The 24533-nt window shown below is 38.7% G+C and overlaps 3 protein-coding genes across 4 annotated transcripts; 2 read left to right on the top strand and 1 right to left on the bottom strand.

Moving 5' to 3' along the window:
* The first annotated feature begins 570 nt into the window (after nucleotides 1-570).
* On the top strand, nucleotides 571-9177 carry slc25a3b (solute carrier family 25 member 3b). Of its 2 annotated transcripts, none has more exons than XM_082159400.1 (8): nucleotides 571-679; nucleotides 947-1096; nucleotides 3257-3384; nucleotides 3921-4100; nucleotides 5700-5881; nucleotides 6223-6395; nucleotides 7625-7735; nucleotides 8690-9177. In XM_082159400.1, exons 2-8 carry the CDS (start codon nucleotides 961-963, stop codon nucleotides 8848-8850), a joined length of 1071 nt encoding a protein of 356 aa, XP_082015526.1. In that variant the 5' UTR covers nucleotides 571-679; nucleotides 947-960; the 3' UTR covers nucleotides 8851-9177. The 2 variants fall into 2 exon arrangements, with proteins under 2 accessions (XP_082015526.1, XP_082015527.1); XM_082159401.1 differs by lacking the exon at nucleotides 3257-3384 and adding an exon at nucleotides 2981-3105.
* Nucleotides 9178-14634: 5457 nt separating this feature from the next.
* On the top strand, nucleotides 14635-20780 carry ldhbb (lactate dehydrogenase Bb). Its single transcript, XM_082159617.1, has 6 exons — nucleotides 14635-14792; nucleotides 15002-15175; nucleotides 16515-16688; nucleotides 17282-17399; nucleotides 17640-17763; nucleotides 19244-20780. The coding sequence occupies exons 1-6, from the start codon at nucleotides 14732-14734 to the stop codon at nucleotides 19409-19411; spliced, it is 819 nt and encodes a 272-aa protein (XP_082015743.1). The 5' UTR covers nucleotides 14635-14731; the 3' UTR covers nucleotides 19412-20780.
* Nucleotides 20088-24529, bottom strand: golt1bb (golgi transport 1Bb). The gene is made up of 5 exons (XM_082159618.1): nucleotides 24241-24529; nucleotides 23392-23483; nucleotides 23083-23261; nucleotides 21458-21539; nucleotides 20088-21356 (listed from the first exon to the last, which is right to left on the bottom strand). Exons 1-5 carry the CDS (start codon nucleotides 24263-24265, stop codon nucleotides 21318-21320), a joined length of 417 nt encoding a protein of 138 aa, XP_082015744.1. The 5' UTR covers nucleotides 24266-24529; the 3' UTR covers nucleotides 20088-21317.
* Between the last annotated feature and the right edge of the window lie 4 nt (nucleotides 24530-24533).

Below are 24533 nucleotides of genomic sequence, written 5' to 3'. Positions count from 1 at the left end.
AGTACAGTCTCTAATAGATTTTTTGCGTTTACATTTTTGCATAACATTAGTTTTGTTTAAAATATTTACGAAACACTACGTTTCTTTGAGTAAAGTAATAAAATGTCTTTATGTATGTGAAATTTTAAAAAAATAATTAAAATAATAATCAATAAAGACAAAAAATGTCTTGTTGAAATATTTTTCTTATTGAAATGTATTATTATTATTATTATATCCTCTTCCTACACACACACACACACATATACAGTATGTATCTGTAGTAATATGTAGTCAAATATACATGGTAAAATATATATATAGTAAATATAGTAAAAGTATCTATATATTAAAACGTCATTATTTTGCAAACAGAGAACAAAAGAATCTGAATGAATGTAAAATAGTTTTCTTTTATCACTGGCACAGGTCATAGCTCACTGTTTTTAATATTACTATGTACATCCATTGTGTTTTCTGCATTGAAAAAGCTTCTTTTTTTTTTAAACACCGTCTCTATTAATATTCATGAGCCAAGACTTCACCATAGTAGGATTTGTTAAATAGTGGGCGTGGCTTGCAGTGACGCATCACTTCCTTTATCCGGTTCAGACTTGCGCGGCTCTCACTCACCGCTCGGTCTCTATGCGCACCGGTAGAGGAGAGGACGGAGGCGCCATTTTGCGACAACTTCTCTAAAGTAAGAGTTTCTCCCACTTTGCAACACATTTTCCTTGGTTTCCACACACATATGAAACCGTCTTCTCACACTTGCCTCAGATACATACTTCTTAACGTGTCAAATGCTTTAGTTTAGTGTTATTTTCATCACAACGTCTTCCTCAAGAGCGCAGGGCCGCTGACCTCTCCATACAACCACATGATGATGAGAGGACAAATGATGACTCGTTTAATGGACTGCTTATAAATGTGTTCACTGCCTAACCAATGTTTGTTCTTTATTCAGGTCCACCATCAGACATGTATCCGACCACACTAACCCAGCTGGCCCGGGGGAACCCCTTCAGCGCCCCGTTATTCACACTGCAGAAGACCGTTGAGCCCGAGACGAGCAGTCCCGTACAGAAGCGCAGGCTCGCCGCCGCCGCAGTGGCCGGTAAGACCCTCGCAGAACAAAAACCTCTATTCTTAATGCTTAAAATTGTGTTTAAATGTGTGTAAACGGGGGTTGACATAAGAGAGACCGCATAACCCATCAAATTTCTCTGTTTATGATTGTATTAATGCTTGAAATGGATCAGAATGGGAGATATGAAACGTCATATGAACGTTGAATAAAAGGTTAGAGTACTTGTTAGCACTGTGATGACTAGATCCTGCCGAGCTGTAGTTTAGATCATTAGGAAGATCCCTTTAAATGCTTTAGTTACTAGATTGTGTAGTTTAGTGTGACTCGAAGTTGCTGTGTGTTTCTGGCCTTGTTTGCGTTCATGGAGGGCAATGAAGGACAAAGATGGAGAACGCGTATCAAATCTTTCGGAGGACGTTTTTACATTTTAATGAGTTGTGTAAATATGACAAATGTTAAAATGGTATTGAGCCGGTCAGGGGGACATGATGTACTTTATTTAAAGCGTCCTATTCTGCACATGACCTGTGTGTGCACCGCTACTAGCAATGAAGGGCGATCTGATTGGCTCCAGCTCTCAGCAAGGCGCGTTCTGATTGGCCTTCAGTCTGAGGAACACGTCCAAGACCGGCATCGTGTGTCGTTCAGTATCTTGCCCATCATTTAATCGTAAATTTTAATACCTTTTTGCATGTGTTATCAGTGCCTCTCCCTCATAGGCTTGTATAATAATTGTATGTAGATTTAGGTTTAGTTAAACGCTTTAATTGGTTTGCTTAATCTTTTTATGTTTATCAAAATGAATAAGGAGGTCGACCATAAACTGTAGATAACTTGTGAGTTTCAGTTTGGAGGTTAGCGTGGTTTATTGCTTTAAAAGTATGTCCAAAATGAATCGATTAATAATTGATTGAAAATAGACTGAACAGAATTTTCAGTTGTCAGATGTATAGGTCATATATTAATTATATATGCAGTTGTTGCCTGCCTCTTTAGATTGTTTTTAGGAAGGGAGTCCCTCACACAAGGAGGATTATATTTGATGGTTTGTGGGATACAGGGTGTGTTCACACTTGGCATGTTTGGTTGGATTAAAACGAGTCGCCTAGTGCGATTGCTCTGTTAGTGCGGTTCATCTGAATAAGTGTGAATGTGCCATCTGAACCCTGGTGCACCAAACACACGGACCGAGACGCTGAAAAGATGAGTCTCGCTCCACTTCCAAACCAACTCTGGTGCGGGTCGACTGAAACATGAACACAACACGGACCAAAGACATGTAAACAAACCACAAACAGGACATGATGTCACAAGATGTGACCCTAAAAAGGACAAAGCTCAAGCATAGCTGTTTTTTCTCGTCATAGTCACAATGTTGCCCATCACAGTTCAGTACAGGATCAGAACCGCGTCTCTTCGCAGCAGATCTGTGTGTTAGTGTGTGTGACGGAGGGATTCCTGACGCTGTTTTGACTCCTTTACACATTTTATAAGCTCTTCACGAGTTCTCAGCTGGTCAAGATGTCATCATATGTAGCAACACACACACACACACACAACGAGCGCATTTAGCCCAGAACACAGCATTCGTTGCGAAATATACGCAATAAAAGCCAATTAATCTGGTTGTGAACACATCCATATGCTTTTACATTTGGTGTTAAAAATGCCAATGTGAACGCCTAACGGACCATGACTAAATGTTGTTGTTGTGTTTTGTTCCGCACCAACCGAACTACAAGTGTGAACACACCCTAAAAGATTAAAACCCCCTTGGCATAGCTTATGTCACTTGGTGTGATAGCAGGTGAAAGGTAACGCTTTAAAGTTCTGCGTGGAGGTTTCCCACTAACCCCCAAACAAACGTCTCAGGCTGTGTGTAGATGAATGTGACTCCGTGTTTCTCTTCAGAGGGAGACAGCTGTGAGTTCGGCTCACAGAAATACCTTGTCCTCTGTGGCTTCGGAGGAATCCTCAGCTGTGGCACCACACACACGGCTGTAGTGCCCCTCGACCTGGTCAAGTGCCGAATGCAGGTCCGTGTGCGCGTGTGTTAGCCGGAGTCACCCGAGTGTGTCCGTGTGTGACCTGACCCCCAATGCAACCCTTCTTCATCAGCATGTTAAGTGTCGTGTTGTGACGCATGAGCATGTGTGTGTGTTGTTCCTGTGTTCCCCCACGTCACAGAGACGGGCAATAGCTGCGAGTTCGGCTCATCGAAATACTACGCCCTCTGCGGGTTTGGGGGCATCTTGAGCTGTGGTATCACACACACGGCCGTCGTGCCCCTCGACTTGGTGAAGTGCCGTCTCCAGGTCTGTACTCGCCTCCATCCCCTTCATCAAATAAATGAGATGGCATCCGTGGCGAAGGGGTCACTAACACTTTTGAAGTGATTTGGCTAACCAAGCTAACACATCTGATTATCTCTGCTATCTATTTTTATTTAATTTGAGGTGCAATATCATTCTGCGGAAACAGTTTATAATATGAAATGAAAGAAAATGCCATTTTTTCTTATTATGCAGAATGTTCAAGCCGCTCTTTTCCATAAAATATATGTAAAACTGAAGATCTTTTGAGTTTCGTGGAAAAAAAGTAGTTGTACAGTATTATTAAATGACCATTTCTAAGTAATCAATTCCTTTAAATTGATCTGTGACGCTCTGCCACTGATGTCATCCAAGTAACATTTGGTTTACTTTTTGATTTATTAATCATGTTCCAGCATGTAAATACCATTTTTGAAGTGAAACCATTAACCGTGTTCCTTCATAACCAGCCGGTTCCTCGTGAAGTTCCTGTGTTGGTGTTTCTGGCTCTCATTGCAATAACCAAATGCTGCGTTTAGGTGGATCCTGTTAAATACAAGAGCATCTTCAATGGGTTCTCCGTCACGATCAGAGAGGACGGCATGCGTGGGCTGGCCAAGGGTTGGGCGCCCACCTTCATCGGATACTCCATGCAGGGGCTCTGCAAGTTCGGCTTTTACGAGGTGTTCAAGATCTGGTACGGTGACCTGCTAGGAGAGGTGAGATGGATGATGGGATGCTTGAGAAACATGTTTCAAAAACTTTTTTTTTAACCAACCTTTGGATCATAGATCACCTTTGGCCTTGGATCATAGATTTAAAATTCATTTATTCATTGAAGTATTCAAAAATTATTAACTTAAAGTAAAATTCTGACAAGTCATTTGTAATTGTAAGGTTTAAGGTGAGGCGGTAGCACATTGCATTTAGAAGAAAGCAATGAATTGTGGCACAATCATTTTTATAGTGTTTTTGTAATTGTTGGAAGGCAAAATTGAAATTAATATGTAATTAATTGCACGGCCCTAATTTATATTCATTTCACATATTTGTTTAGATGGCTAATACATATGTTTTTAATTTATAGATTAAATTACCTGTTAATTAATTAGTATAAATTAATGTAAACCTATATTCAATGTAGCCATTCTCCACAATTAAGCATGGCTATAACAAAATGAACAGTAAACATTGTAGAAGCTCGGGCTTGGTTAAAAATATTGATTTCTCAATTTTAATCGATTCTCTTTTTTGATTCTTAAAATACAAGAATCTTATCTTTCAGTCTGTGCTGTTTTCAGCTGATGAATGAACAAAGCTTTGTTTGTGCTTTTACTTCTGATATGAAACAAAGTCTCGGCTTTTAAATACTGTCAATTTTATTATGAAATTCAAATCAACACCTCTTCAGTGTTAGTAAGCTAGAAAAAATGAACCCTAGAGGAGCATTTTGCCAAATAAATGCATTATTGCACATAATTTTTTTTTCTTATTTAACCTGTTCTTCAATATTTAATGCATGTTTGAATAAGTCCCATCATGTTTTTATGACAGCCACCATTTAAATGTTTAAATAAATAAAAAATGATTTGTCATTAAAGTTATGGAATTATTATTAAACCTTCCTTTTGTTTAAGTAGCCTATACAAATCTATGGAAGCTTGTTTCCGCCACAAAATAAAACATTTTAAAAGATAATTGACTTCCATCTCCATTGCGAGTTTACATCTCGCAATTCTGACTTTATTTCTCAGAATTGCGAGATATAAAGTCAGAATTGCGTGAAATAAAGTCGCAATTGCGTCTTATGAAGTCAGAATTCTGACTTTTTTTCTCGCAATTGTGACTTTATAACACATAATTGCGAGTTTATATCTTGCAATTCTGACATCTTTTCTCACAATTGTGAGATATAAAGTCCAATTCTAAGAAGAAAAAAAAGATGGACTTCTTTTTTTTTTTACCTCAGAATAGTTTATATCTCAATTCTGACTTTATAACACGCAATTGCGACTTTATTTCTCAGAATTGCGACTTTATTTCACACAATTCTGACTTAATATATCGCAATTGTGAGAAAAAAAGTCAGTATTGTGAGAGAAAAAGTTGCTATTATTTATTTATTATTCAGTGGCGGAAACAAGCTTCCATACAAATCAGTTAATTATATTATATATTATTTTCCCTTGAATATTTTTCATGTACTGTACCTGATACATACCACAATTCAATTAGAATTGATTCATGAAATTTGTGTTAGTAGCCCTGCTGTAAAGTGTGTCAGCCGATGCTCATGTGTTCCTCCTGTCCTCTTACAGGAAAACTCATACTTGTGGAGAACCTCGCTGTATCTGGCTGCTTCCGCCAGCGCTGAGTTCTTCGCAGATATGGCTCTGGCCCCTATGGAGGCGTGTAAAGTGCGTATCCAGACTCAGCCTGGCTATGCCAACACCCTGAGAGAATGTGCCCCTAAGATGTACGCCGAGGAAGGACTCTGGGCGTGAGTATCCTGCACTTTAAACCTGTTAAAAGCTCAACACGTTCCTTAGATCCACCTCTGGGGAGTTCCTCCGGGTCGGTCCTGCTCTCTCTCTCTCTGGGATCAGCAGGATCGGGCCGGAGGCTCCCGGCAGCTTCACTGCTGTACAGTCAGAGGTGCTTGAGTCATTGGCGTGTGAGATCAGTCTACCTGCTTTACCCAGCATCCTCTCTGCCCTGAACCGTCTCAGGAAAACAGCAGGGCAGAACCGCTGGAGAGCAGACAAACTTTTTAAATAAACCAGCAAGCCTGTTTATGTTGACTCTTCGGGGAGTTGATGAGTGGTGTGAATCTTCTGGCAGGTTCTACAAAGGTGTGGTTCCCCTGTGGATGAGGCAGATCCCGTACACCATGATGAAGTTCGCCTGCTTCGAGCGCACCGTTGAGCTGCTCTACAAGTACGTGGTGCCCAAACCCCGCAGCGAATGCTCCAAATCCGAACAGCTGGTCGTCACATTCACCGCTGGTTACATCGGTAAGGAGGATTTCTGAGGATTGGGTTGATTAAATGGTGTAACGCTTTACAATAACATCAGTGTTACGACCTGCCTCAAAGTCATGACATAAAGAGGACACTTCACAAGATAGGTTTCAATAGAGAGAATTTAGATTTATTTAAAGTTAAACAAATAATGTCTAGGGTCAAATGGTAATAGGTAATAATAGTCAATATCAATGCAACCTCAACTTATTAAACTGTTGGAAATGGGGTTTGTAGAGTCATGGAAATCATATGGGAACACAACCACTCGAGAACCCACTCTTCAAACAAAGACAAAACAAAAATGAGAGAGAGCTAGACTAAATCCAGGAGCTTCTTGAATAGGTGCCACAGGTGCAGCCGGGTTTCATCAGGGCAATCCTGCCCACCGAGGAGGAGTCGGTCCTAGAGTTCTCACAAAAACTAAAGAAAAAAAAAAAGGGCTGTAACATCAGTTAATGTGTTAACTAACAATGAGAAATACATTTATTATATATTAATCTGTAACGTTAATTCATAAAAAAATAAATAAAGCTGTTCGTTGTTAGTTCATGTTGCTCAGATCTATTAAATAAAAGTAACAGATACAACTTTTGATTTTTAATCATGTATTAGTAAATACATATAATTAGTAATTTTATATATTGGTTTTTATTGATTCTGGTTAATATTAATTTTATATTACTGTTATTTTTAATTGTTTATTTTATCTTAATTTATTATACATTTTATTATTGTAAATGTACTTTAATGTTATTTTATTCTGTTTAATACTTATTTTGTTCATTTTTTTCTATATTATAATTATTGTATTACCTTAATGTCTATTAATTTCTATAGTTTTTTTCTATTTAATATTTATTTAATTTTATTAAATCCATTTCATTCTAGTTCTTTAATTCTAGTTTTATATTAATTTTCTTCTTCTTATTATTATTATTGTATTATCTTTATTTGTATTTCTATTAATTCATTATTTTCTATGAATTTTTTTGTTATTTTAATAATTTTATATTTAATTCTACTATTTTATTTTTTATTAAATTTATTTTTATTATCATCATTATTATTATTCTAATACCCATATTCATTTCTATATTTCCATTAATTTCTGTATTTTTTTTTTTTCTTCTATGAAGTTATTTCTTAAATGTGCCCAGTATTGTGACAGCTCAGAGTTGCTGAAGTGTAGTAGTGACACATGTTGCTCTTGTGTGTTGCAGCTGGTGTGTTCTGTGCTATCGTGTCTCACCCTGCTGACTCGGTCGTGTCCGTGTTGAACAAAGAGAAGGGAAGCACAGCCGCTCAGGTGCTCAAGAAGCTGGGACCTAAAGGTGAGACTTTTATCATCAATTCATTGTGTTTTAATATTTCTCTTTCTTGTACAGCCTGGGGTGTGTTTCCCGTACAACGCCGTAACTCGCTGCTTAACCACCGTAGTGCGACGCATCAGTGAAGAAACCATATTGTCGCAAATTTGTCGTTCAACCACGTTGGTCAATGTCACGCAGGTGTTGGGAGTAATAACTACTTTTAATAAATGATGGACATGACATCTGAGGACTATTTCAAATTTTTCTCAGTTATTTTGCTTTATTTCCAGATTCAATCATAGGCTCGTTCTTGCTCACTAGAGCTCGTTCACACATGCACACTCTTGCACACTCACAAAAACAGCGCTTTAAATCTCTTGACAAACTAAAAGACATAAATGACATTTGTATGTATTCCAAATAAAAGATATAGATTATAATGAATGTCAGCTTGCTTATTTTGCTCAAGATAAGGATTTATTGAGTCCACATGTCATGCAAACTAGAAACTGCTTCTAACCACAGATCGAGAGCCGTCCTTCCAAACACACAACGATAGTTTCAGGAAACACGGACTCATTGAACTATACTGATAATAACAGAACTTGCGACCATAGTTGTCTAACGATGCTTTCTGGAAACACACCCCAGATCAACACGTTCCTTAGATCCACCTCTGGGGAGTTCCTCTGGGTCGGTCCTGCTCTCTCTCTCTGGGATCAGCAGGATCGGGCCGGAGGCTCCCGGCAGCTTCACTGCTGTACAGTCAGAGGTGCTTGAGTCATTGGCGTGTGAGATCAGTCTACCTGCTTTACCCAGCATCCTCTCTGCCCTGAACCGTCTCAGGGAAACAGCAGGGCAGAACCGCTGGAGAGCAGACAAACTATTCAGATTAAACAATTGAGCAGTTCCAACACTGCATTACCAAACTAAACTCCTCATCCACCCTCTTGACTTGTGTGTGTTGTTTTTCAGGTGTGTGGAAGGGTCTGGTGGCCCGTATCATCATGATCGGTACCCTGACGGCCCTGCAGTGGTTCATCTATGACTCAGTGAAGGTCTACTTCCGCCTGCCCCGCCCTCCTCCCCCCGAGATGCCCGAGTCGCTCAAGAAGAAGCTCGGCCTCACAGAGTAGACAGCGATCACACACACCTTCCCCTCCGACAGCTACACACCTCCTGTTTTCTATATTTAAGCCTGTCCTGAGCCCCACTCACCCCCCCGACATCATGATTAAGGGGAACCGCTCTCCTCCACGGGGCCGTTCCATGTCTAAATAGTCTATATAAAAAGAGTTGTGACCTGAATGAATGCCGTCTGGTTTTAACCTCTGACATTTGTTTTGTCAGTAGTACAATAAAGAGCTACCTGGACATTATACACAAGAAGGGCTGTCTCTCTTTTTTTTTGTTTCATGTTTTCATGTTCAATCAATAAATTGAGTTCTCATTAGTTTCTCTAAGGATTGTTTTTCAAATTCATTGTCTAATTCTTTGTGGTTGCATATTTAGTGTTTTTGCTGTTAACATTTGAAGTGCAGTAACTGTCTATGGCCAGTAGGGGCGGTGTGGTTTATTTAGTTTTGCACAGAGTTGCTCTCTCTGTAAGAGTGATGTCAGTTATTTTTAGCTGTAGAAAATCAGTCCGTCATGCAGCTTGGTGTGGCAGACTGGTAATTGTTATATTTTAATTTATAATAACTAGTTTGTAGTATGAATAGATTTACTGTTCACTCAATGTTATTTTTATTTAGTCATTAACAGAATAGCTTCTGTATTGGAAAAATAAGGTACTTGAGTAGTTGTTGTTTTTTTTATATATATTTTACTTAATATACACAAATAAGATATCAAAGAACGTACTGAAAATAGTATTAAATTACCTTTTACTACAGTATTTCACAAGTTTTTGAAAGCTTTTTTCCTCTGAATTATTGATTGACACCACTGTTGATGTATAGAAACTGACACGAGGGTAATTATACTATTGCTATAGTAATAATTAATATATATTTAATTTAAGTTAGCATTGTAGGTAATGCTAAGATCAGAAACACTATTATAGGGATGTACTGACTATATACATGTAGGCCTGCAAGATTTTTGTGCATTAAAAAAAAAAAGTGGTAAAGATTAAGAGTTTGTTTGAAAAATGACCTCATTAACCGGCCAAATTTAACCAATAATTAAAATAAAATGCTTACCAATATGATACCTACAGTATTAGGGTTGATGATATCTAGTCTTTTTAAACCATGCTCTTCTACACTGGAAGCATAGGCGTAATTCTATGGGGGGACAGGGGGACACGTCCCCCCCAATATTCAAAGAAGGACAATTTGTCCCCCCCAATATTTGATCATACTGTATGATTATGCGGGCAATATCGATGTGATTGCAAATATGTCTTTCTTTCCAGCTCCGAAAATATAAAATCCCGGCCGGTCCATTTCCCAAATCCATTCGACTGGCCTTACACTATACAATAACAAAACCTATTTCTCCTGAAATCCATGTCATGTTTTCCCTATACCTTTAGTAGCTCGTGCACCGTCAGTGAGTTAGGAAAAACCAAACAGAAGAAGAGTTAGGAGCGCGAAATCTGACAGAGCAGGTGACGGCGGTGTCGTCTCACATGGTGAAATCTCATATGGCAGGTGACGGCGGTGTCCTCGCAGAGAAACCGAAGTACAGTTGTAAATTTATGTTTCCATTTATGGGTATTGCCAGAGTTTTTCCTGCATAAAGAATTATAAGGCGGCTGCCTCCGTCAAATTTCGTGCCGCCTCCGGCTCTCGACAAAACTCGGACAGACAGTCACATGGTCAGATACACTTTCCCCACCGTGATGGTTCTGTTGCGGTTATAAAAATATTTAAAATAATCTAATTTAATACAGTTATAATTTTTCAATGTAAATTATTTAATTTGATTGGTAACAGCCTAGTGTCTTATTATTTTAATTGGATATATTTATCAAATTTAAGAATTTGAAATGAAAGATGGAGCATACAGTTAATAAAATTAGGGGGGAAAATGCCCTTTATAAAGGTACAAAAAACTATTCTGAGTGTTTTCAAACAGTAATGTAATGAAAAATTGACCATTTGAAGTTTGAAGGGAGTAAAGCCTCTGTTTAGGCTATTAAGGAAATATAATTTTGCCAAAAGAAGAACTTTTATTTTAAATAAATGTTCATTTTAAATCAGCATGTCAGTGTGATATGTTACCATATTATCATGCTTAACACTAAGAATTTGAATAATTGTAATGTGATGATCAGATGCAGATATCTAAATCAGAGAATATCATAGGTTCGGGCGGTTTGCGGGTGGATTATTTATTTTTAACAGTGGATTCGGGTGACTCAAAGTGCACCAGATTAATGAATTTACCTTTAAAATGTACAAAATTTTCTTCCGGGGGAGCATGCCCCCGGACCCCCCTAGAGGTACCAAGTACACAGCTGTCCCCCCCAATGTGTGATTGACAATTTCGCCCTTGACTGGAAGCATATCCTAAATGTTTGTATTATGGTTTTATTGTCGTAAGACAAAATTTTGGAAGTTTTTTTTTCCCCACCAATGAATAAAACTAAATAAATAAAAGGTCATTGTAACTCTCACAATTCTGACTTTTTTTCTCTCGCAATTGCGAGTTTACATCTCGCAAATCTGACATTATTAAAAAAAGGTCGAATGCTTATATATGCATTCAAAATTATGCAAATCATATATTTAGTTCATGCTGCAGTTATGGCTTAGCCTAGGCTACATTAAATGTGTCATATAGTTTGAACCCGACAAAACAGGCGATATTTTTAACGGCTAAATCATACCGATAACAGTAGGCTAATTTAAATACAATATTGGCCGATGATGACGATCATCCGATGAACTTTTGATGTATCAGTGCTTGGATTAAACTAGCCTAACGTTACATGCTAAACATGTTATTACAGTATAGTTAGGCTATATGTAAAATCATGCACATTTTGCTTGCTGTATGACAAGAGTATTTAATAATTAATTTGTTGAGGTAGTTTTAAGCTCTAGCCTATCTGCTGTCTGACCCCTCGTGTCACTCATAAGTAAGGCTAATCAGAAAGTGACAGGTGTCAATCAGTCGCATGAACTCCGCTAATTCACAGCTTTACCTGTGCGCCTGACCCCACACACACACACACACACACACACCAGTATAAACTCAGGACCAGTGTCGTGTGATTTCCCTGTGGTTTTAATCTCTCAGCGTGTGTTTCAGCGGCTGTACAGCAGATGGCAGCGGATTACAGTAACTCCATTAGCCTGGCACTTACAGCACTGACTGCAGAGGACAGAGCAATATAAATATATCACACAATAACATGCTCGTGTCATGGTGGTATCTCTACCTGGGCGCGCAAAGCCTCTACACACATGGTAAGACTGACATGTGCTTGTGTTTTAACAAGAGTGGATGTTGAACATTATAGTCTTAAATGACCTTGATCGGAAACGAGAGGAGGGTTGTGTGAGGATCAGAGTTTGTTTGAGTGTATATAGGACAGGACAGGACAGGACGTGTGTGTTTGTCCACATGATCCATCACTGGAGGAGTGTCCTGTAAGTGACCTTGATCTATACAGACAGCTGCAGATATTATAAACATGATCAGGTTCTTCATTACAGCAGATTTCTTGTGATGCCTGTGTGATTTACTGAAGAGCATCTGTGTACCGGTGAGATATTAATGTGCCACATGCTGCTTTATTTCTATCATCTGTGTGTTATTATATGATGGTTTTGATTATGAGGTGAGGTTCTCCATTTGCTGCTCTGTTGACTGAGTTTTGGGAATTGTTGCTTGGTGAGGTTTTTAATCATCAACATAGTTAGAGGCAAAACTTAATCTGGGACTAATTTAACCAACATGTTCTCTGGAGATTTACTTGCTTCACCTCAAATTAACCTCGTATTTTTCCTTTCGGATTCTTTAAAATATTCCTGTACATTTTTCCTCTTTCTGGTTTTTAGGTTATTGTTTTTTCCCAGAATGATAATATATACGTAAATGATTATAAGCATGTTATAAGAATCAACGAGGTATTTTTAACAATTAATTTAATTCTGTTTTTATTTTTAATTACTAATTTAATATTTAATTTATTTTTAATTTGGTGTCTTCTCAATTTGAGATATTGTAGAGATCTCTAGATGAGACGCTGATATACAGGAAAAAGTCTCCAGTTGCTCTCTTTTTCATATCATTTTGCCATAATGAGAAATCATTTTGATATTACGCAGATGGACGTGTGTGTGTGTGTGTGTACCTACTTAACTATATTTTGGGGACAAATTTGTACCCAGAAGTGACTAAAACCTCCCTTTATGGACGTACTCATATGTAAATCAGTTTTTTTAACAATGTAAAACTGTGGAAAGTTGTGTGTGATGGGTAGGTTTAGGGGTACGGTTAGTGTGTGTGTGTGTGTGTGTGTGTGTGTGTGTGTGTGTGTGTGTGTGTGTGTGTGTGTGTGTGTGTGTGATGGGCAGGTTTAGGGGTACGGTTAGTGTGTGTGTGATGGGCAGGTTTAGGGGTATGGTTATTGTGTGTGTGTGTGTGTGTGTGTGTGATGGGCAGGTTTAGGGGTACGCTTAGTGTGTGTGTGTGTGTGTGTGTCTGTGTGATGGGTAGGTTTAGGGGTACGGTTAGTGTGTGTGTGTGTGTGTGTGTGTGTGTGATGGGCAGGTTTAGTGGTACGGTTAGTGTGTGTGTGTGTGATGGGCAGATTTAGGGGTACGGTTAGTGTGTGTGTGATGGGTAGGTTTAGGAGTACGGTTAGTGTGTGTGTGTGTGTGTGTGTGTGTGTGTGTGTGTGTGTGTGTGTGTGATGGGCAGGTTTAGGGGTACGGTTAGTGTATGTGTGTGATGGGCAGGTTTAGGGGTACGGTTAGTGTGTGTGTGTGTGTGTGATGGGCAGATTTAGGGGTACGGTTAGTGTGTGTGTGATGGGTAGGTTTAGGAGTACGGTTAGTGTGTGTGTGTGTGTGTGTGTGTGTGTGTGTGTGTGATGGGCAGGTTTAGGGGTACGGTTAGTGTATGTGTGTGATGGGCAGGTTTAGGGGTACGGTTAGTGTGTGTGTGTGATGGGCAGGTTTAGGGGTATGGTTAGTGTGTGTGTGTGTGTGTGTGTGATGGGTAGGTTTAGGGGTACGGTTAGTGTGTGTGTGTGTGTGATGGGCAGGTTTAGGGGTACGGTTAGTGTGTGTGTGTGATGGGCAGGTTTAGGGGTATGGTTAATGTGTGTGTGTGTGTGTGTGTGTGATGGGTAGGTTTAGGGGTACGGTTAGTGTGTGTGTGTGTGTGTGTGTGTGTGTGTGTGTGATGGGCAGGTTTAGGGGTACGGTTAGTGTAGGGGAGAGAATATACAGTTTGTACAGTATAAAAATCATTATGCCAATGGAATGTCCCCATTTAGATGGCAGTGTGTGAGTGTGTGTTTGACATTGACATTGATATATAATACACAGACTATGATTTCGATACGTTTCTTCTATGAAAAACATTCAGTTTTAATTATTTTATTTCGGATTTTAAATTTTTGTGACTCAAAATGTCAATAATGTCTAGGTGTAACTGTCTAGAGATTATTCAAGCAAGAAAGTCTCTAAAAACATTATTATATCTATTTTTAATATTATTATTTCTTTAATATTATTATTTCTTCCCCCCCCCCCCCTGGGTCTTCATATTATTATTATTATTATTATTATTATTAGAAGTAGTACCGGTAGTATAATTATTATTAATATTATACATATACATTTTTCAATTTTTCTATTTCTATCTATCATTATTTGTCTAAAAACGTCAGTGTTTTAAAAATGTATTTTAAAATCAAGTACATACTTGTGTGTAGTATGAGTATATGTAATTTGTGAGTTATTTGTTGAATGTTGTGTGTGTGTGTGTGTGCAGGAGCTGGCGGACGAGCTGGCGCTGGTGGACGTGGTCGAGGACAAACTCAAGGGGGAGATGATGGACTTACAGCATGGAAGTCTCTTCTTAAAGACACCCAAGATCGTCTCAGGCAAAGGTAGTGCACTTCTTCTGTCATATACATGCCTCATTCATTTATTCTACTGTCACCTCAACTCCTCAGTGTTACTCACTCATGCAAAAGTCGCCACTATGATGCTGGTGGTTGCCAGGATGTTGCTAAGCAGTTGTTAATATGTTTTGTATTATGTTACGATGTGGTTGAGTGGTTTGTTTTAAAAGAGAGTGAAATGTTTTGTCCTTCAGATTACTCTGTGACGGCCAACTCTCGTGTGGTGGTGGTGACGGCGGGCGTTCGACAGCAGGAGGGCGAGAGCAGACTCAATCTGGTGCAGAGAAACGTCAACATCTTCAAACACATCATCCCTCAGATCGTCAGATACAGTCCCAACTGCATCCTCATCGTGGTGTCCAACCCAGGTAAACACACACACTCTATTACACACACACTCTCTGTCACATACTCACACTCTCTGGTTACACACTCACTCTCTCTGGTCACTGGTCACACACTCACTCTCTGGTCACACACTCTCTCTCTGGTCACACACTCACTCTCTCTGGTCACACACTCACTCTCTCTGGTCACTGGTCACACACTTACTCTCTCTGGTCACTGGTCACACACTCACTCTCTGGTCACACACTCACTCTCTCTGGTCACACACTCACTCTCTCTGGTCACACACTCACTCTCTCTGGTCACTGGTCACACACTCACTCTCTCTGGTCACTGGTCACACACTCACTCTCTCTGGTCACACACTCACTCTGGTCACATACTCACTCTCTCTGGTCACACACTCACTATCTCTGGTCACACACTCACTCTCTCACTCTCACTATCACATACTCACTCTCTCTGTCTCACACACTCACTCTCTGGTCACATACTCACTCACTCACTCTCTCTGTCTCACACACTCACTCTCTGTCACACACTCACTCTCTCTGGTCACACATTCACACTCTCACTATCACATACTCACTCTCTCTGTCTCACACACTCACTCTCTGGTCACACACTCACTCTCTCTGGTCACACACTCACTCTCTCTGGTCACACACTCACTCTCTCTGGTCACATATTCACTCTCTCTGTCTCACACACTCACTCTCTGGTCACATACTCACTCACTCACTCACTCACTCACTCACTCTCTCTGTCTCACTCACTCACTCTCTCTGTCTCACACACTCACTCTCTCTGTCTCACACACTCACTCTCTGTCACACACTCACTCTCTCTGGTCACACATTCACACTCTCACTATCACATACTCACTCTCTGTCTCACACACTCACTCTCTGGTCACATACTCACTCTCTCTGGTCACACACTCACTCTCTCTGGTCACTCACTCACTCTCTCTGTCACACACTCACACTCACACTCTCACAATCAAATACTCACTCTCTCTGGTCACACACTCACTCTCTCTGGTCACTCACTCACTCTCTCTGTCTCACTCACTCACTCTCTCTGTCTCACACACTCACTCTCTCTGTCTCACACACTCACTCTCTCTGGTCACACACACTCTCTCTCTCTCTCTCTCTCTCTCTCTCTCTCTCTCTCTCTCTCTCTCTCTCTCTCTCTCTCTGTCACACACACACCACACTTTATTTGTGTAAAGACACTCTGGTCACACACTCACTCTCCCTGTCACACACACACTCACTCTCTCAGTCAAACACTCTCTCTCTCGGTCACACACACCACACTTTATTTGCGTTTCTAACAGTTTTTCTGCTACAGTGGATGTTTTGACGTACGTGACCTGGAAGCTGAGTGGCCTCCCGAAGCACCGCGTCATCGGCAGCGGGACAAACCTGGACTCGGCTCGCTTCCGGTTCCTGATGGCCGAGAGGCTGGGCATCCATCCCAGCAGCTTCAGCGGGTGGATACTGGGAGAACACGGAGACTCCAGCGGTGAGACGATACAAACCAGTGTGTGTGTGTGTGTGAGAATATATTAGTAAAGATATTTATATTACTATTATATAAAATACATTTATACAGTATTTGTATAAATATTTGTTTATTTAATTGTATAAAATATAAATTAAAATATAAATATAAATAAATAATAATGAATAATAAAATATATTAAAAATAATACATAATAAAATATAAATAAAAAAATATTAGTGAAATAATTATAATTTGCATTAATTATAAAATAAAAATAAATTATGTAATTAATAAAATATATTGGGATTATGTATAATAAAAATATAAAAATAATTCTAATTCTTATGCATTATTAGCATAAATACTAATTAATATAATAAATAATAAAATAGTAGTTATTCAAATAATTATTCATATTTATTATTCAAGATTTAAATAATATGAATAATAATAAATTATACATATGTAATAATATAATTATATAAATTGTAAAATGTTATGTTTTTATAAAATACATTCTATTAATGACCAATAAACATAAATATTGCCATCAAATTCTGAACATGTTATATCACTCAAGAACTCATGGCCTCTGTGTGTTTGTTTTGCAGTTCCTGTTTGGAGCGGCACTAATGTGGCAGGAGTCAGTCTGCAGAAACTCAATCCTGATATCGGCAAAGACACGGACAGAGAGAACTGGAAAGAAACACACAAGAAGGTCGTGGACAGGTACGTCAATGAGTTCATCTCTTAGATATCAGTCCTAATTAATGAATTAGTATGCGAAAGGAACAATAAACACTAAAAAAGTATGCATCACTCACTGTCATCACGTGACTTCACTACATTGCATGATTGATTCAGTGTTGTGTCTCGTTATCTCACAAATAAATATCCTTTATAATTCAGTTTGGTTAAATTTAAGACAGAAATGAGTATGAGTACTCTTGTATGATGTGTTCACCGCAGTGCCTATGAGGTGATCCGACTGAAAGGTTACACTAACTGGGCCATCGGCTTGAGCGTGGCCGACCTGAGCGAGAGTCTGATGAAGAACCTGAACCGAGTCCATCCCGTCTCCACCATGGTGAAGGTCAGGACAGGGTTATTGAACCCTACATATAATACACACACTAATGTTCAACACTTCAGGGTCTGTTTGAGTTTAAAAAAAGAAAACAGAAATAATACTTTTATTCAGAAAATACGCATTAAATTGATCAAAAGTGACAGTAAAGACATTTGGTTACACTTTATTTTAAGGTGTCATTGTTACAGTGTAATTAATATATTTAAGTACTGAGTAATATTAAGCAACTACATGTACTTACTATAGGGTTAGGGTTGTATTAGGATTTGGTTGAGGGTTAGTCGCATGTAATTATGCACAATTTACTGTTAATACTATGGTAAGTACATGTAACATATGTAACAAGGACACTGTAAAATAAAGTGTTATATTAGACATTTATAAAGTTATATTAGACAATTTAACATTATTAGACAATTATAATTCTTGTGATAATATGATTACTTGTAAGTAGTTAGTTATCACACATTCATCCAGTAAATGTTTCCCACAGTGTAAAGACACTAAAGTATTTCCATCACGAGGAAATATCCACCATTTTCCCCAAAACAATGTATTTATTAAACAAGTTCATGCTATAGTGGGGCATGTTGTCATACTGACATCAGAGAGATACTTCACCCAAACTTGTTTAATTCTGTCAGTAATTACTCACGCTCATGCCGTTCCAAACCCGTTCATCTTCAGAACACAAATGAAGATCTTTTTGATGAAATATGAGAGGTTTCTGTCCCTCCATTGACACTTTGGCACTGCCACTTTGACGCTTCAAAAAGTAGATCGTAAAACTAATCCATATGAATTTAGTGGTTTAGTCCAAATTTTCTGAAGAGACACAACGCAAAAGTCTTACGGGTTTGGAACGACATGAGGGTGAGTAATTCATGACAGTTCATAACCCTTTCACTAGCTGGACCACAAAACCAGTCACATGGGTCAATTCTTTGAAATTGAGATGTATACAACCACATGAAAGCTGAATAAATAAGCTTTCCATTGATGTGTGGTTTGTTAGGATAGGACAATATTTGGCCGAGATACAACTATTTGAAAATCTGGAATCTGAGGGTGCAAGAAAATCAAAACATTGAGAAAATCTCCTTTAAAGTTCTCCATTTATGTTCACGATTGTGCAGCATTCACTCACAAAAATAAATGTTTTATATATTTACGGTAGGAAATCTACAAAATATCTTCATGGAACATGATCTTTACTTAATATCCTAATGATTTTTGGCATAAAAGAAAAATCGATAATTTTGACCTTTACAATATATTTTTTGGCTATTGCAACAAATATACCCGTACGACATGTGACTGGTTTTGTGGTCCAGGGTCACATATAGTATATCATAATGATGATTGACAGGAGGACTGAATGTTTAGGCTCCTCCCGAACCTACGTTTTGAACTTCATTTAATATCCTACAGTAAATCAGTGATGAAACCCATTTCCAGTCCTGACCGCAGATGTGTGTTGCAGGGCATGTACGGGATCGGGGACGAGGTCTACCTGAGCCTGCCGTGTGTGTTGAACAGCGCTGGAGTGGGCAGTGTGATCAACATGACTCTGACCAGCGACGAGATCTCGCAGCTGAAGAAGAGCGCAGACATGCTGTGGCACATCCAGAAAGACCTGAAAGACCTGTAACGCTCGCTAACTCACGACCAAGAGCTTTTATTCACAGCGTCCGATGTTTGATCACTGCTTTCCCGTGAGCGGCTCACTAGAGGTGTTGCATTTTTTAAAATAATCCTAGTATTAAGTAATGCAAACATACACTGTGCGACCAAAAATAAGTCTCTCATTGGATTTAAATATGCAAATGCTTAAGAGTCTATCATTATTGCAGTGATTATGATGTTTCCAGCATGTTTGGCAATAATTCCTCTAACCATAATTGATGGAGTGTGTAGCTTTTCATCTCTTAAACAACCATGTATGAAGACACATTATGGCCATATTCCAGGATGACAATGTCCAGATTCCTCAGGCTCAGATTGTGAGATTGTGAGGAAACATGAATAATCATTTTCACACATGAATTGTCTCGTCTGAGTCCAGATCTTACATTCACTGAGTCTCTGGGATGTGCTGGAGGAGACTGGACTCAATAACACAAGATCTGGACCAAAAACTGATGCACCTCGTGATGGAAATAACATCACAACATTTAAAGACTACTTTAGAAAAACTGATGCCAAACATATAACATGCTGGAAACATAATAATCACTGCAATGAGGATCCAATCACACACTCTTAAGCATTTGCATATTTAAATCCAAACAGAGACTTTTTGTTTTTTTGGCCGGACAGTGTATAAATCGTACTATCAAATGATTTAGGTCTGAATTTACATACTTAAAATAATCAGAAACACAGTAAACCAGATCTTGGTGTCTGAAAGCTTATGGTGAAATATAGCAAATATTATACGCTACAAGTCAAAAGTTTGGATACAATTCACTGAATTGATGTTTAAAAACCTTTTGATTCAAAAGTTTATGCTCAAATTCGCTTTGTAAACAAATATAAATTTTGTCAACATTTGATTTGCATACTAAATTTATTTTTTATGCATGCATTGGATCAGATTGTGAAGGAAAAGCATCAAGCGTTCAGGTTTAAAAACCTCCCATGATGCATTTCGAGGTGGTTGATGCATGCCCTGATAGAGTAAGAAGAACTGAAATCCAGACAAAGAAAAAACTCAAACATGAGAGTTTTCATTTCTCACTTTTGATCACAAAATGTGAAAAATAGGCATAAAGAATAAGTAGGCGTGTCCAAACTTTTGATTGACTCTTCCAAATGACTGTTGGTTACAGGAGCTACTCAATGTACGCACTAAATGTTGATATTGAAGTGCAATATGTAAGGCAAATGCTACGAATATAAACACTTTGTGTAATGTTTGCACTTGTATAAGGCTTTAAATGTGATGTCGGGCAACACTAGCTGGGACCATCAAGGATTTAATCCATTTATTAAACAGAATCTTTGTCGGTAAAAATGTATATTAGTCTCACATTTCAAGTATGTACAAATACTTAAACAAGTCAGTCATGTATCATAACAGCATATCACGCAGGTTGCTGAATTTCCTGGTGAGCACGAAGAGATGAAACAGTCTCCGCTCCACTAGGTGGAGCTCATGTGGAAAACGTCCAAATTAGCCTCATGATGTCGATGATTAAAAAGGAGCGAGACAAACCAGTTGGCACGTAAAAAACATTATTTTTTTAAAAACAGTAACGACTTTATTCAGAACCCAGTGATTCCTTCAGGTTAACTTCATCGTTCGCTCGTCGTCGTGTCGGGGAGCAGTCGGTGGTCCCCGTCGCCCCCTGGAGGGAGACGAGTGATGCAGCAACGATGACAGCGCTTGACTTGGTTTGGTTATCAGTCCCAGAAAAAACACAAACTTCTTCACAGGTAAAATATCAAAAATCTGATCTGTGGTTCAGAGAGGTCGGCCAGCAAGACGCCGAGCCCGAAGCACATCATGACAAATATAAATATGAGCCACTCATAGAAAACTAAACCATTGACCGTTATACCATAGTGTTGCTCTCGCCGACTTTATCCACCAGCTGAAAGAGAAACACAAAAACAATCGTCAGAATGAATCATTTGACAGGATTTCTGTCATGCAAGTGCAAAATACCAAACCAGTGAACTGTGGTTGACTTACTCCACTGATACCAGGAAGGTTCAGTAAAGATCCCAGAATAGGCACCCGCCTAATGAAGCCAATCGCTACTGGGAAAAAGCCCCTGAAAATAGATGGAGATGCAATTAAAATCAAGTATTATTAAAATTCACCAAAAAAACAGTATTTATTATAAATGATTTATCCATGCACATCATTTTTTTGACAAATTAATGTGCCCTCATGATGATCATTAATCAAAATAACTTCCTCTCGCTCTTTCAGCGACATTTTTTCTCTGATGATGCGTTTACTGGCGTGAGGGCGGGGCAACCTGTCACTCACATGAGATCGACCAATAGCAAACCACAACCATCCAATCAATTCCCCATGGACAAAATCAAGCCCCGCCCCTTCATTTGTTCTTGTTTGCGAACTACTTATACTACGCCGTAAAAGTATATACTCTTATTGTGAAGAAAAAGTACATACTTTAGAGTGTGTAGCAGAAGAGTATACAAGCTTTAAGACACAATCACATCATAAAATCGCATAATAAATTAGTGTTTGTAGTTCTGAACCGAATCCTCCTCCAAAGCGCAATGGGTTGTGGGTAATATTAGCCGTTAAAGTGTGCATGGAGCCACACTTCGAAAATAGTAGACCATCCGGGGACTTTTTGGCATGCTCTTTTCAATATACAATGCTTTGTAAAACACTTTTTTTTTTTATCTCACGTACTATTTAGGATGGATAATACACACATTGGTAAGATTGGTGTCCACATTGGTGTTACAACCAGGTGTGCCGCAAACGTCCTGAAAAGTGAAGCTAAAGCATTGATCGCCCCCTGGTGGCTGGCTGCAGTATAGCTCATAAAACCCACCCTTCTCCATGTAATCAAATGGGACGCGAGCCAGACCAAAAAATTCAATTACACTTAAAATAATATTTTTCTCCAGGATGTTCCCTCCACGCTGAAATATGCTATAAAAACGTGGTGTAACATCATGATTGACAGCTGTGTTTGCGATCAAGTCCGCAGGAGTGGGAGTATAGACCTTATTCAGAGCAGCGCCATGACAGGTATAAAAACGAGGCTGTGAGGGATAGACAGCTTGGTATCCGCTGTAAAAGCTAGATCATTAAAAAATTCCCACAGCTCATGTTGTCTGGAGTTTTTGTACATTTCTTGGAAAGATAATTTTGCAGTGTTTCGTCAGCCACACATGAAATAACAGTACAACCCACTGAAGAGATGTACGTCTATCCCTCACAGCCTCGCTTTCATTCCCATTAAAAATCAAAGATGGCGCTGCTGTGAATAAGGTCTATGGGCAGGATCTTGATACCAGTGAGCGACTTGCGCTCTAAATTATGTAATCGTCAACAACCTTTCTGGGATGTTTCGGTGACATTTTCTACAGTCAAAGGAAGTGGAGACATGTCATCCATATCTTTTTTTTTTTTTGCAGCCTATGGTTACAACAGGGAAGAAAAGACTATCGCAACTTACGTTTCATGCTGACTTTAAATCTGTTAATCTTGAACAAAAAAAGTTACATAGTGTAGCTTTAAATAAATAAAAATAAACCCCTTTATGGTCATGCAAAACCACCCTGTCAGGGTTTGTTTATACAACAGCAACAACAACAACAACAACTCACCGGAAAAGAAGGAAAAATCCATAGACCTCCAAAACTACGCCTACAATCGGCCATCCGATGAGCACCACGAAAACACCTCCCAGGAAGAAACCGGTGGCTTTCATTTTATGCCGCTGGAAGAAGAACCTGAAAGTCCGTTCCAGCCCGATGACAAATGAGAGACCTGCAACGAACAAGATCTACAGACACACACAGACATCCATGTTCAGTTCAAGCAGGGTTTCATTTCATGACACAAATCTGAGCATTCACATCACATTTTACTCCAATCAAACACAACTTTGTTTCCATGCTAAAGCACACACTCACATTTCCTATGGCCAAGAGTGCTTTATCAAAGAACAGAATCATTCCGAAGAAGAGGAAAAACACGCCGAAACCCGTCAGCCCCATCCCGATCTCTGACCAAACACAAGAACAGACTTCATTAGTGCTGAATTACAAATCTGTAGAGAGTTAACTGCATGCAAATGAGTCATATTTGAGAGGTTGCAGAAATTAACATTCAGTACTTCAAGAATACAAGTAATACTGTTGTAAAACTTGCAATTTTATTAAGCTTTTTCTTTTTTATGCTTTGGAAAATGTTTATTACCATTTACCATGGTATTTGCATGGTACACCACAGCACTTGTTCAGAGAATGCCATGGTAATATATCTTTCATAGATAGATAGATAGACAGACCTAGATGATAGATAGATAGATAGATAGATAGATAGACAGACAGACATAGATGATAGATAGATAGATAGATAGATAGATAGATAGATAGATAGAATGTGGCAATACCATAGAACAGCAACAGTATAATATGGTCTATAAATCTAATGATTACCATATTTACATACTATAGTACATTACACTAGCCTTCGGGCTAATTTGGGTAAATTTACATGCATGGATGTTTATTAATGTACACTTTGCCTTTTTGAAATAAATCAATAAAACCATAATGGCAGTGCTATTACCATGGCATCGCCGTTCTTCATTAATTTTTAAATAGTTTTACTATATTTGATTGTACTGTTAGAGGCCAGGCCGTCTATCCTCATTCATTCCCTTTCATCACTTTAAGAACATTTCCAGCTTTAAAGCCGCATTTTCACTATTTCTATCACGATTAACATAACGCAAACATACAATAAATTTGACTTACTCTGTGAATCCGATAATGAAATCATGTTTGTGTTGTGTATCAGCTGCTTTACTGACTGAAGAGTAAAACTGTTCTGTGTGTGATCGCCACGACACCGGAAACACGTAGAGATACTTTAAAAGCCTGAAATGACGCAGAGACGCGCTGCAATTTTTTTTTACATAGTTTATAGTATTAGCATTATTATTTACTTAATTTTATTTAAAAGCTATTTTATTACTACCTCTCGCGATTATGCAACTCCAATGTAAATACTGACAAAGTTTGTTCGTTTGAATAAACCTACTCGCTTC

The sequence above is a fragment of the Leuciscus leuciscus genome (assembly GCF_965113295.1).
Source record: "Leuciscus leuciscus genome assembly, chromosome: 25".
Taxonomy (NCBI): Eukaryota; Metazoa; Chordata; class Actinopteri; order Cypriniformes; family Leuciscidae; genus Leuciscus; species Leuciscus leuciscus.
This window is presented reverse-complemented; position numbering and strand designations above follow the sequence as displayed.

Bases quoted from the DNA above. Each gene is read 5' to 3' on its own strand.
- ldhbb (XM_082159617.1), top strand. From the start codon at position 14,732: ATGATGGACTTACAGCATGGAAGTCTCTTCTTAAAGACACCCAAGATC. The intron at 14,793-15,001 runs GTAGTGCACTTC...TTTGTCCTTCAG, and splicing joins CAAGATCGTCTCAGGCAAAG to ATTACTCTGTGACGGCCAAC. The intron at 16,689-17,281 runs GTGAGACGATAC...TTTGTTTTGCAG, and splicing joins AGAACACGGAGACTCCAGCG to TTCCTGTTTGGAGCGGCACT.
- golt1bb (XM_082159618.1), bottom strand. From the start codon at position 24,265: ATGATTTCATTATCGGATTCACAGA. The intron at 23,262-23,391 runs GTGAGTGTGTGC...GTGTGTCTGTAG, and splicing joins CACTCTTGGCCATAGGAAAT to ATCTTGTTCGTTGCAGGTCT. The intron at 21,540-23,082 runs GTGAGTTGTTGT...ATCTATTTTCAG, and splicing joins GGATTTTTCCTTCTTTTCCG to GGGCTTTTTCCCAGTAGCGA.
- slc25a3b (XM_082159400.1), top strand. From the start codon at position 961: ATGTATCCGACCACACTAACCCAGCTGGCCCGGGGGAACCCCTTCAGC. The intron at 1,097-3,256 runs GTAAGACCCTCG...CCCACGTCACAG, and splicing joins CGCCGCCGCCGCAGTGGCCG to AGACGGGCAATAGCTGCGAG. The intron at 5,882-6,222 runs GTGAGTATCCTG...ATCTTCTGGCAG, and splicing joins GCCGAGGAAGGACTCTGGGC to GTTCTACAAAGGTGTGGTTC.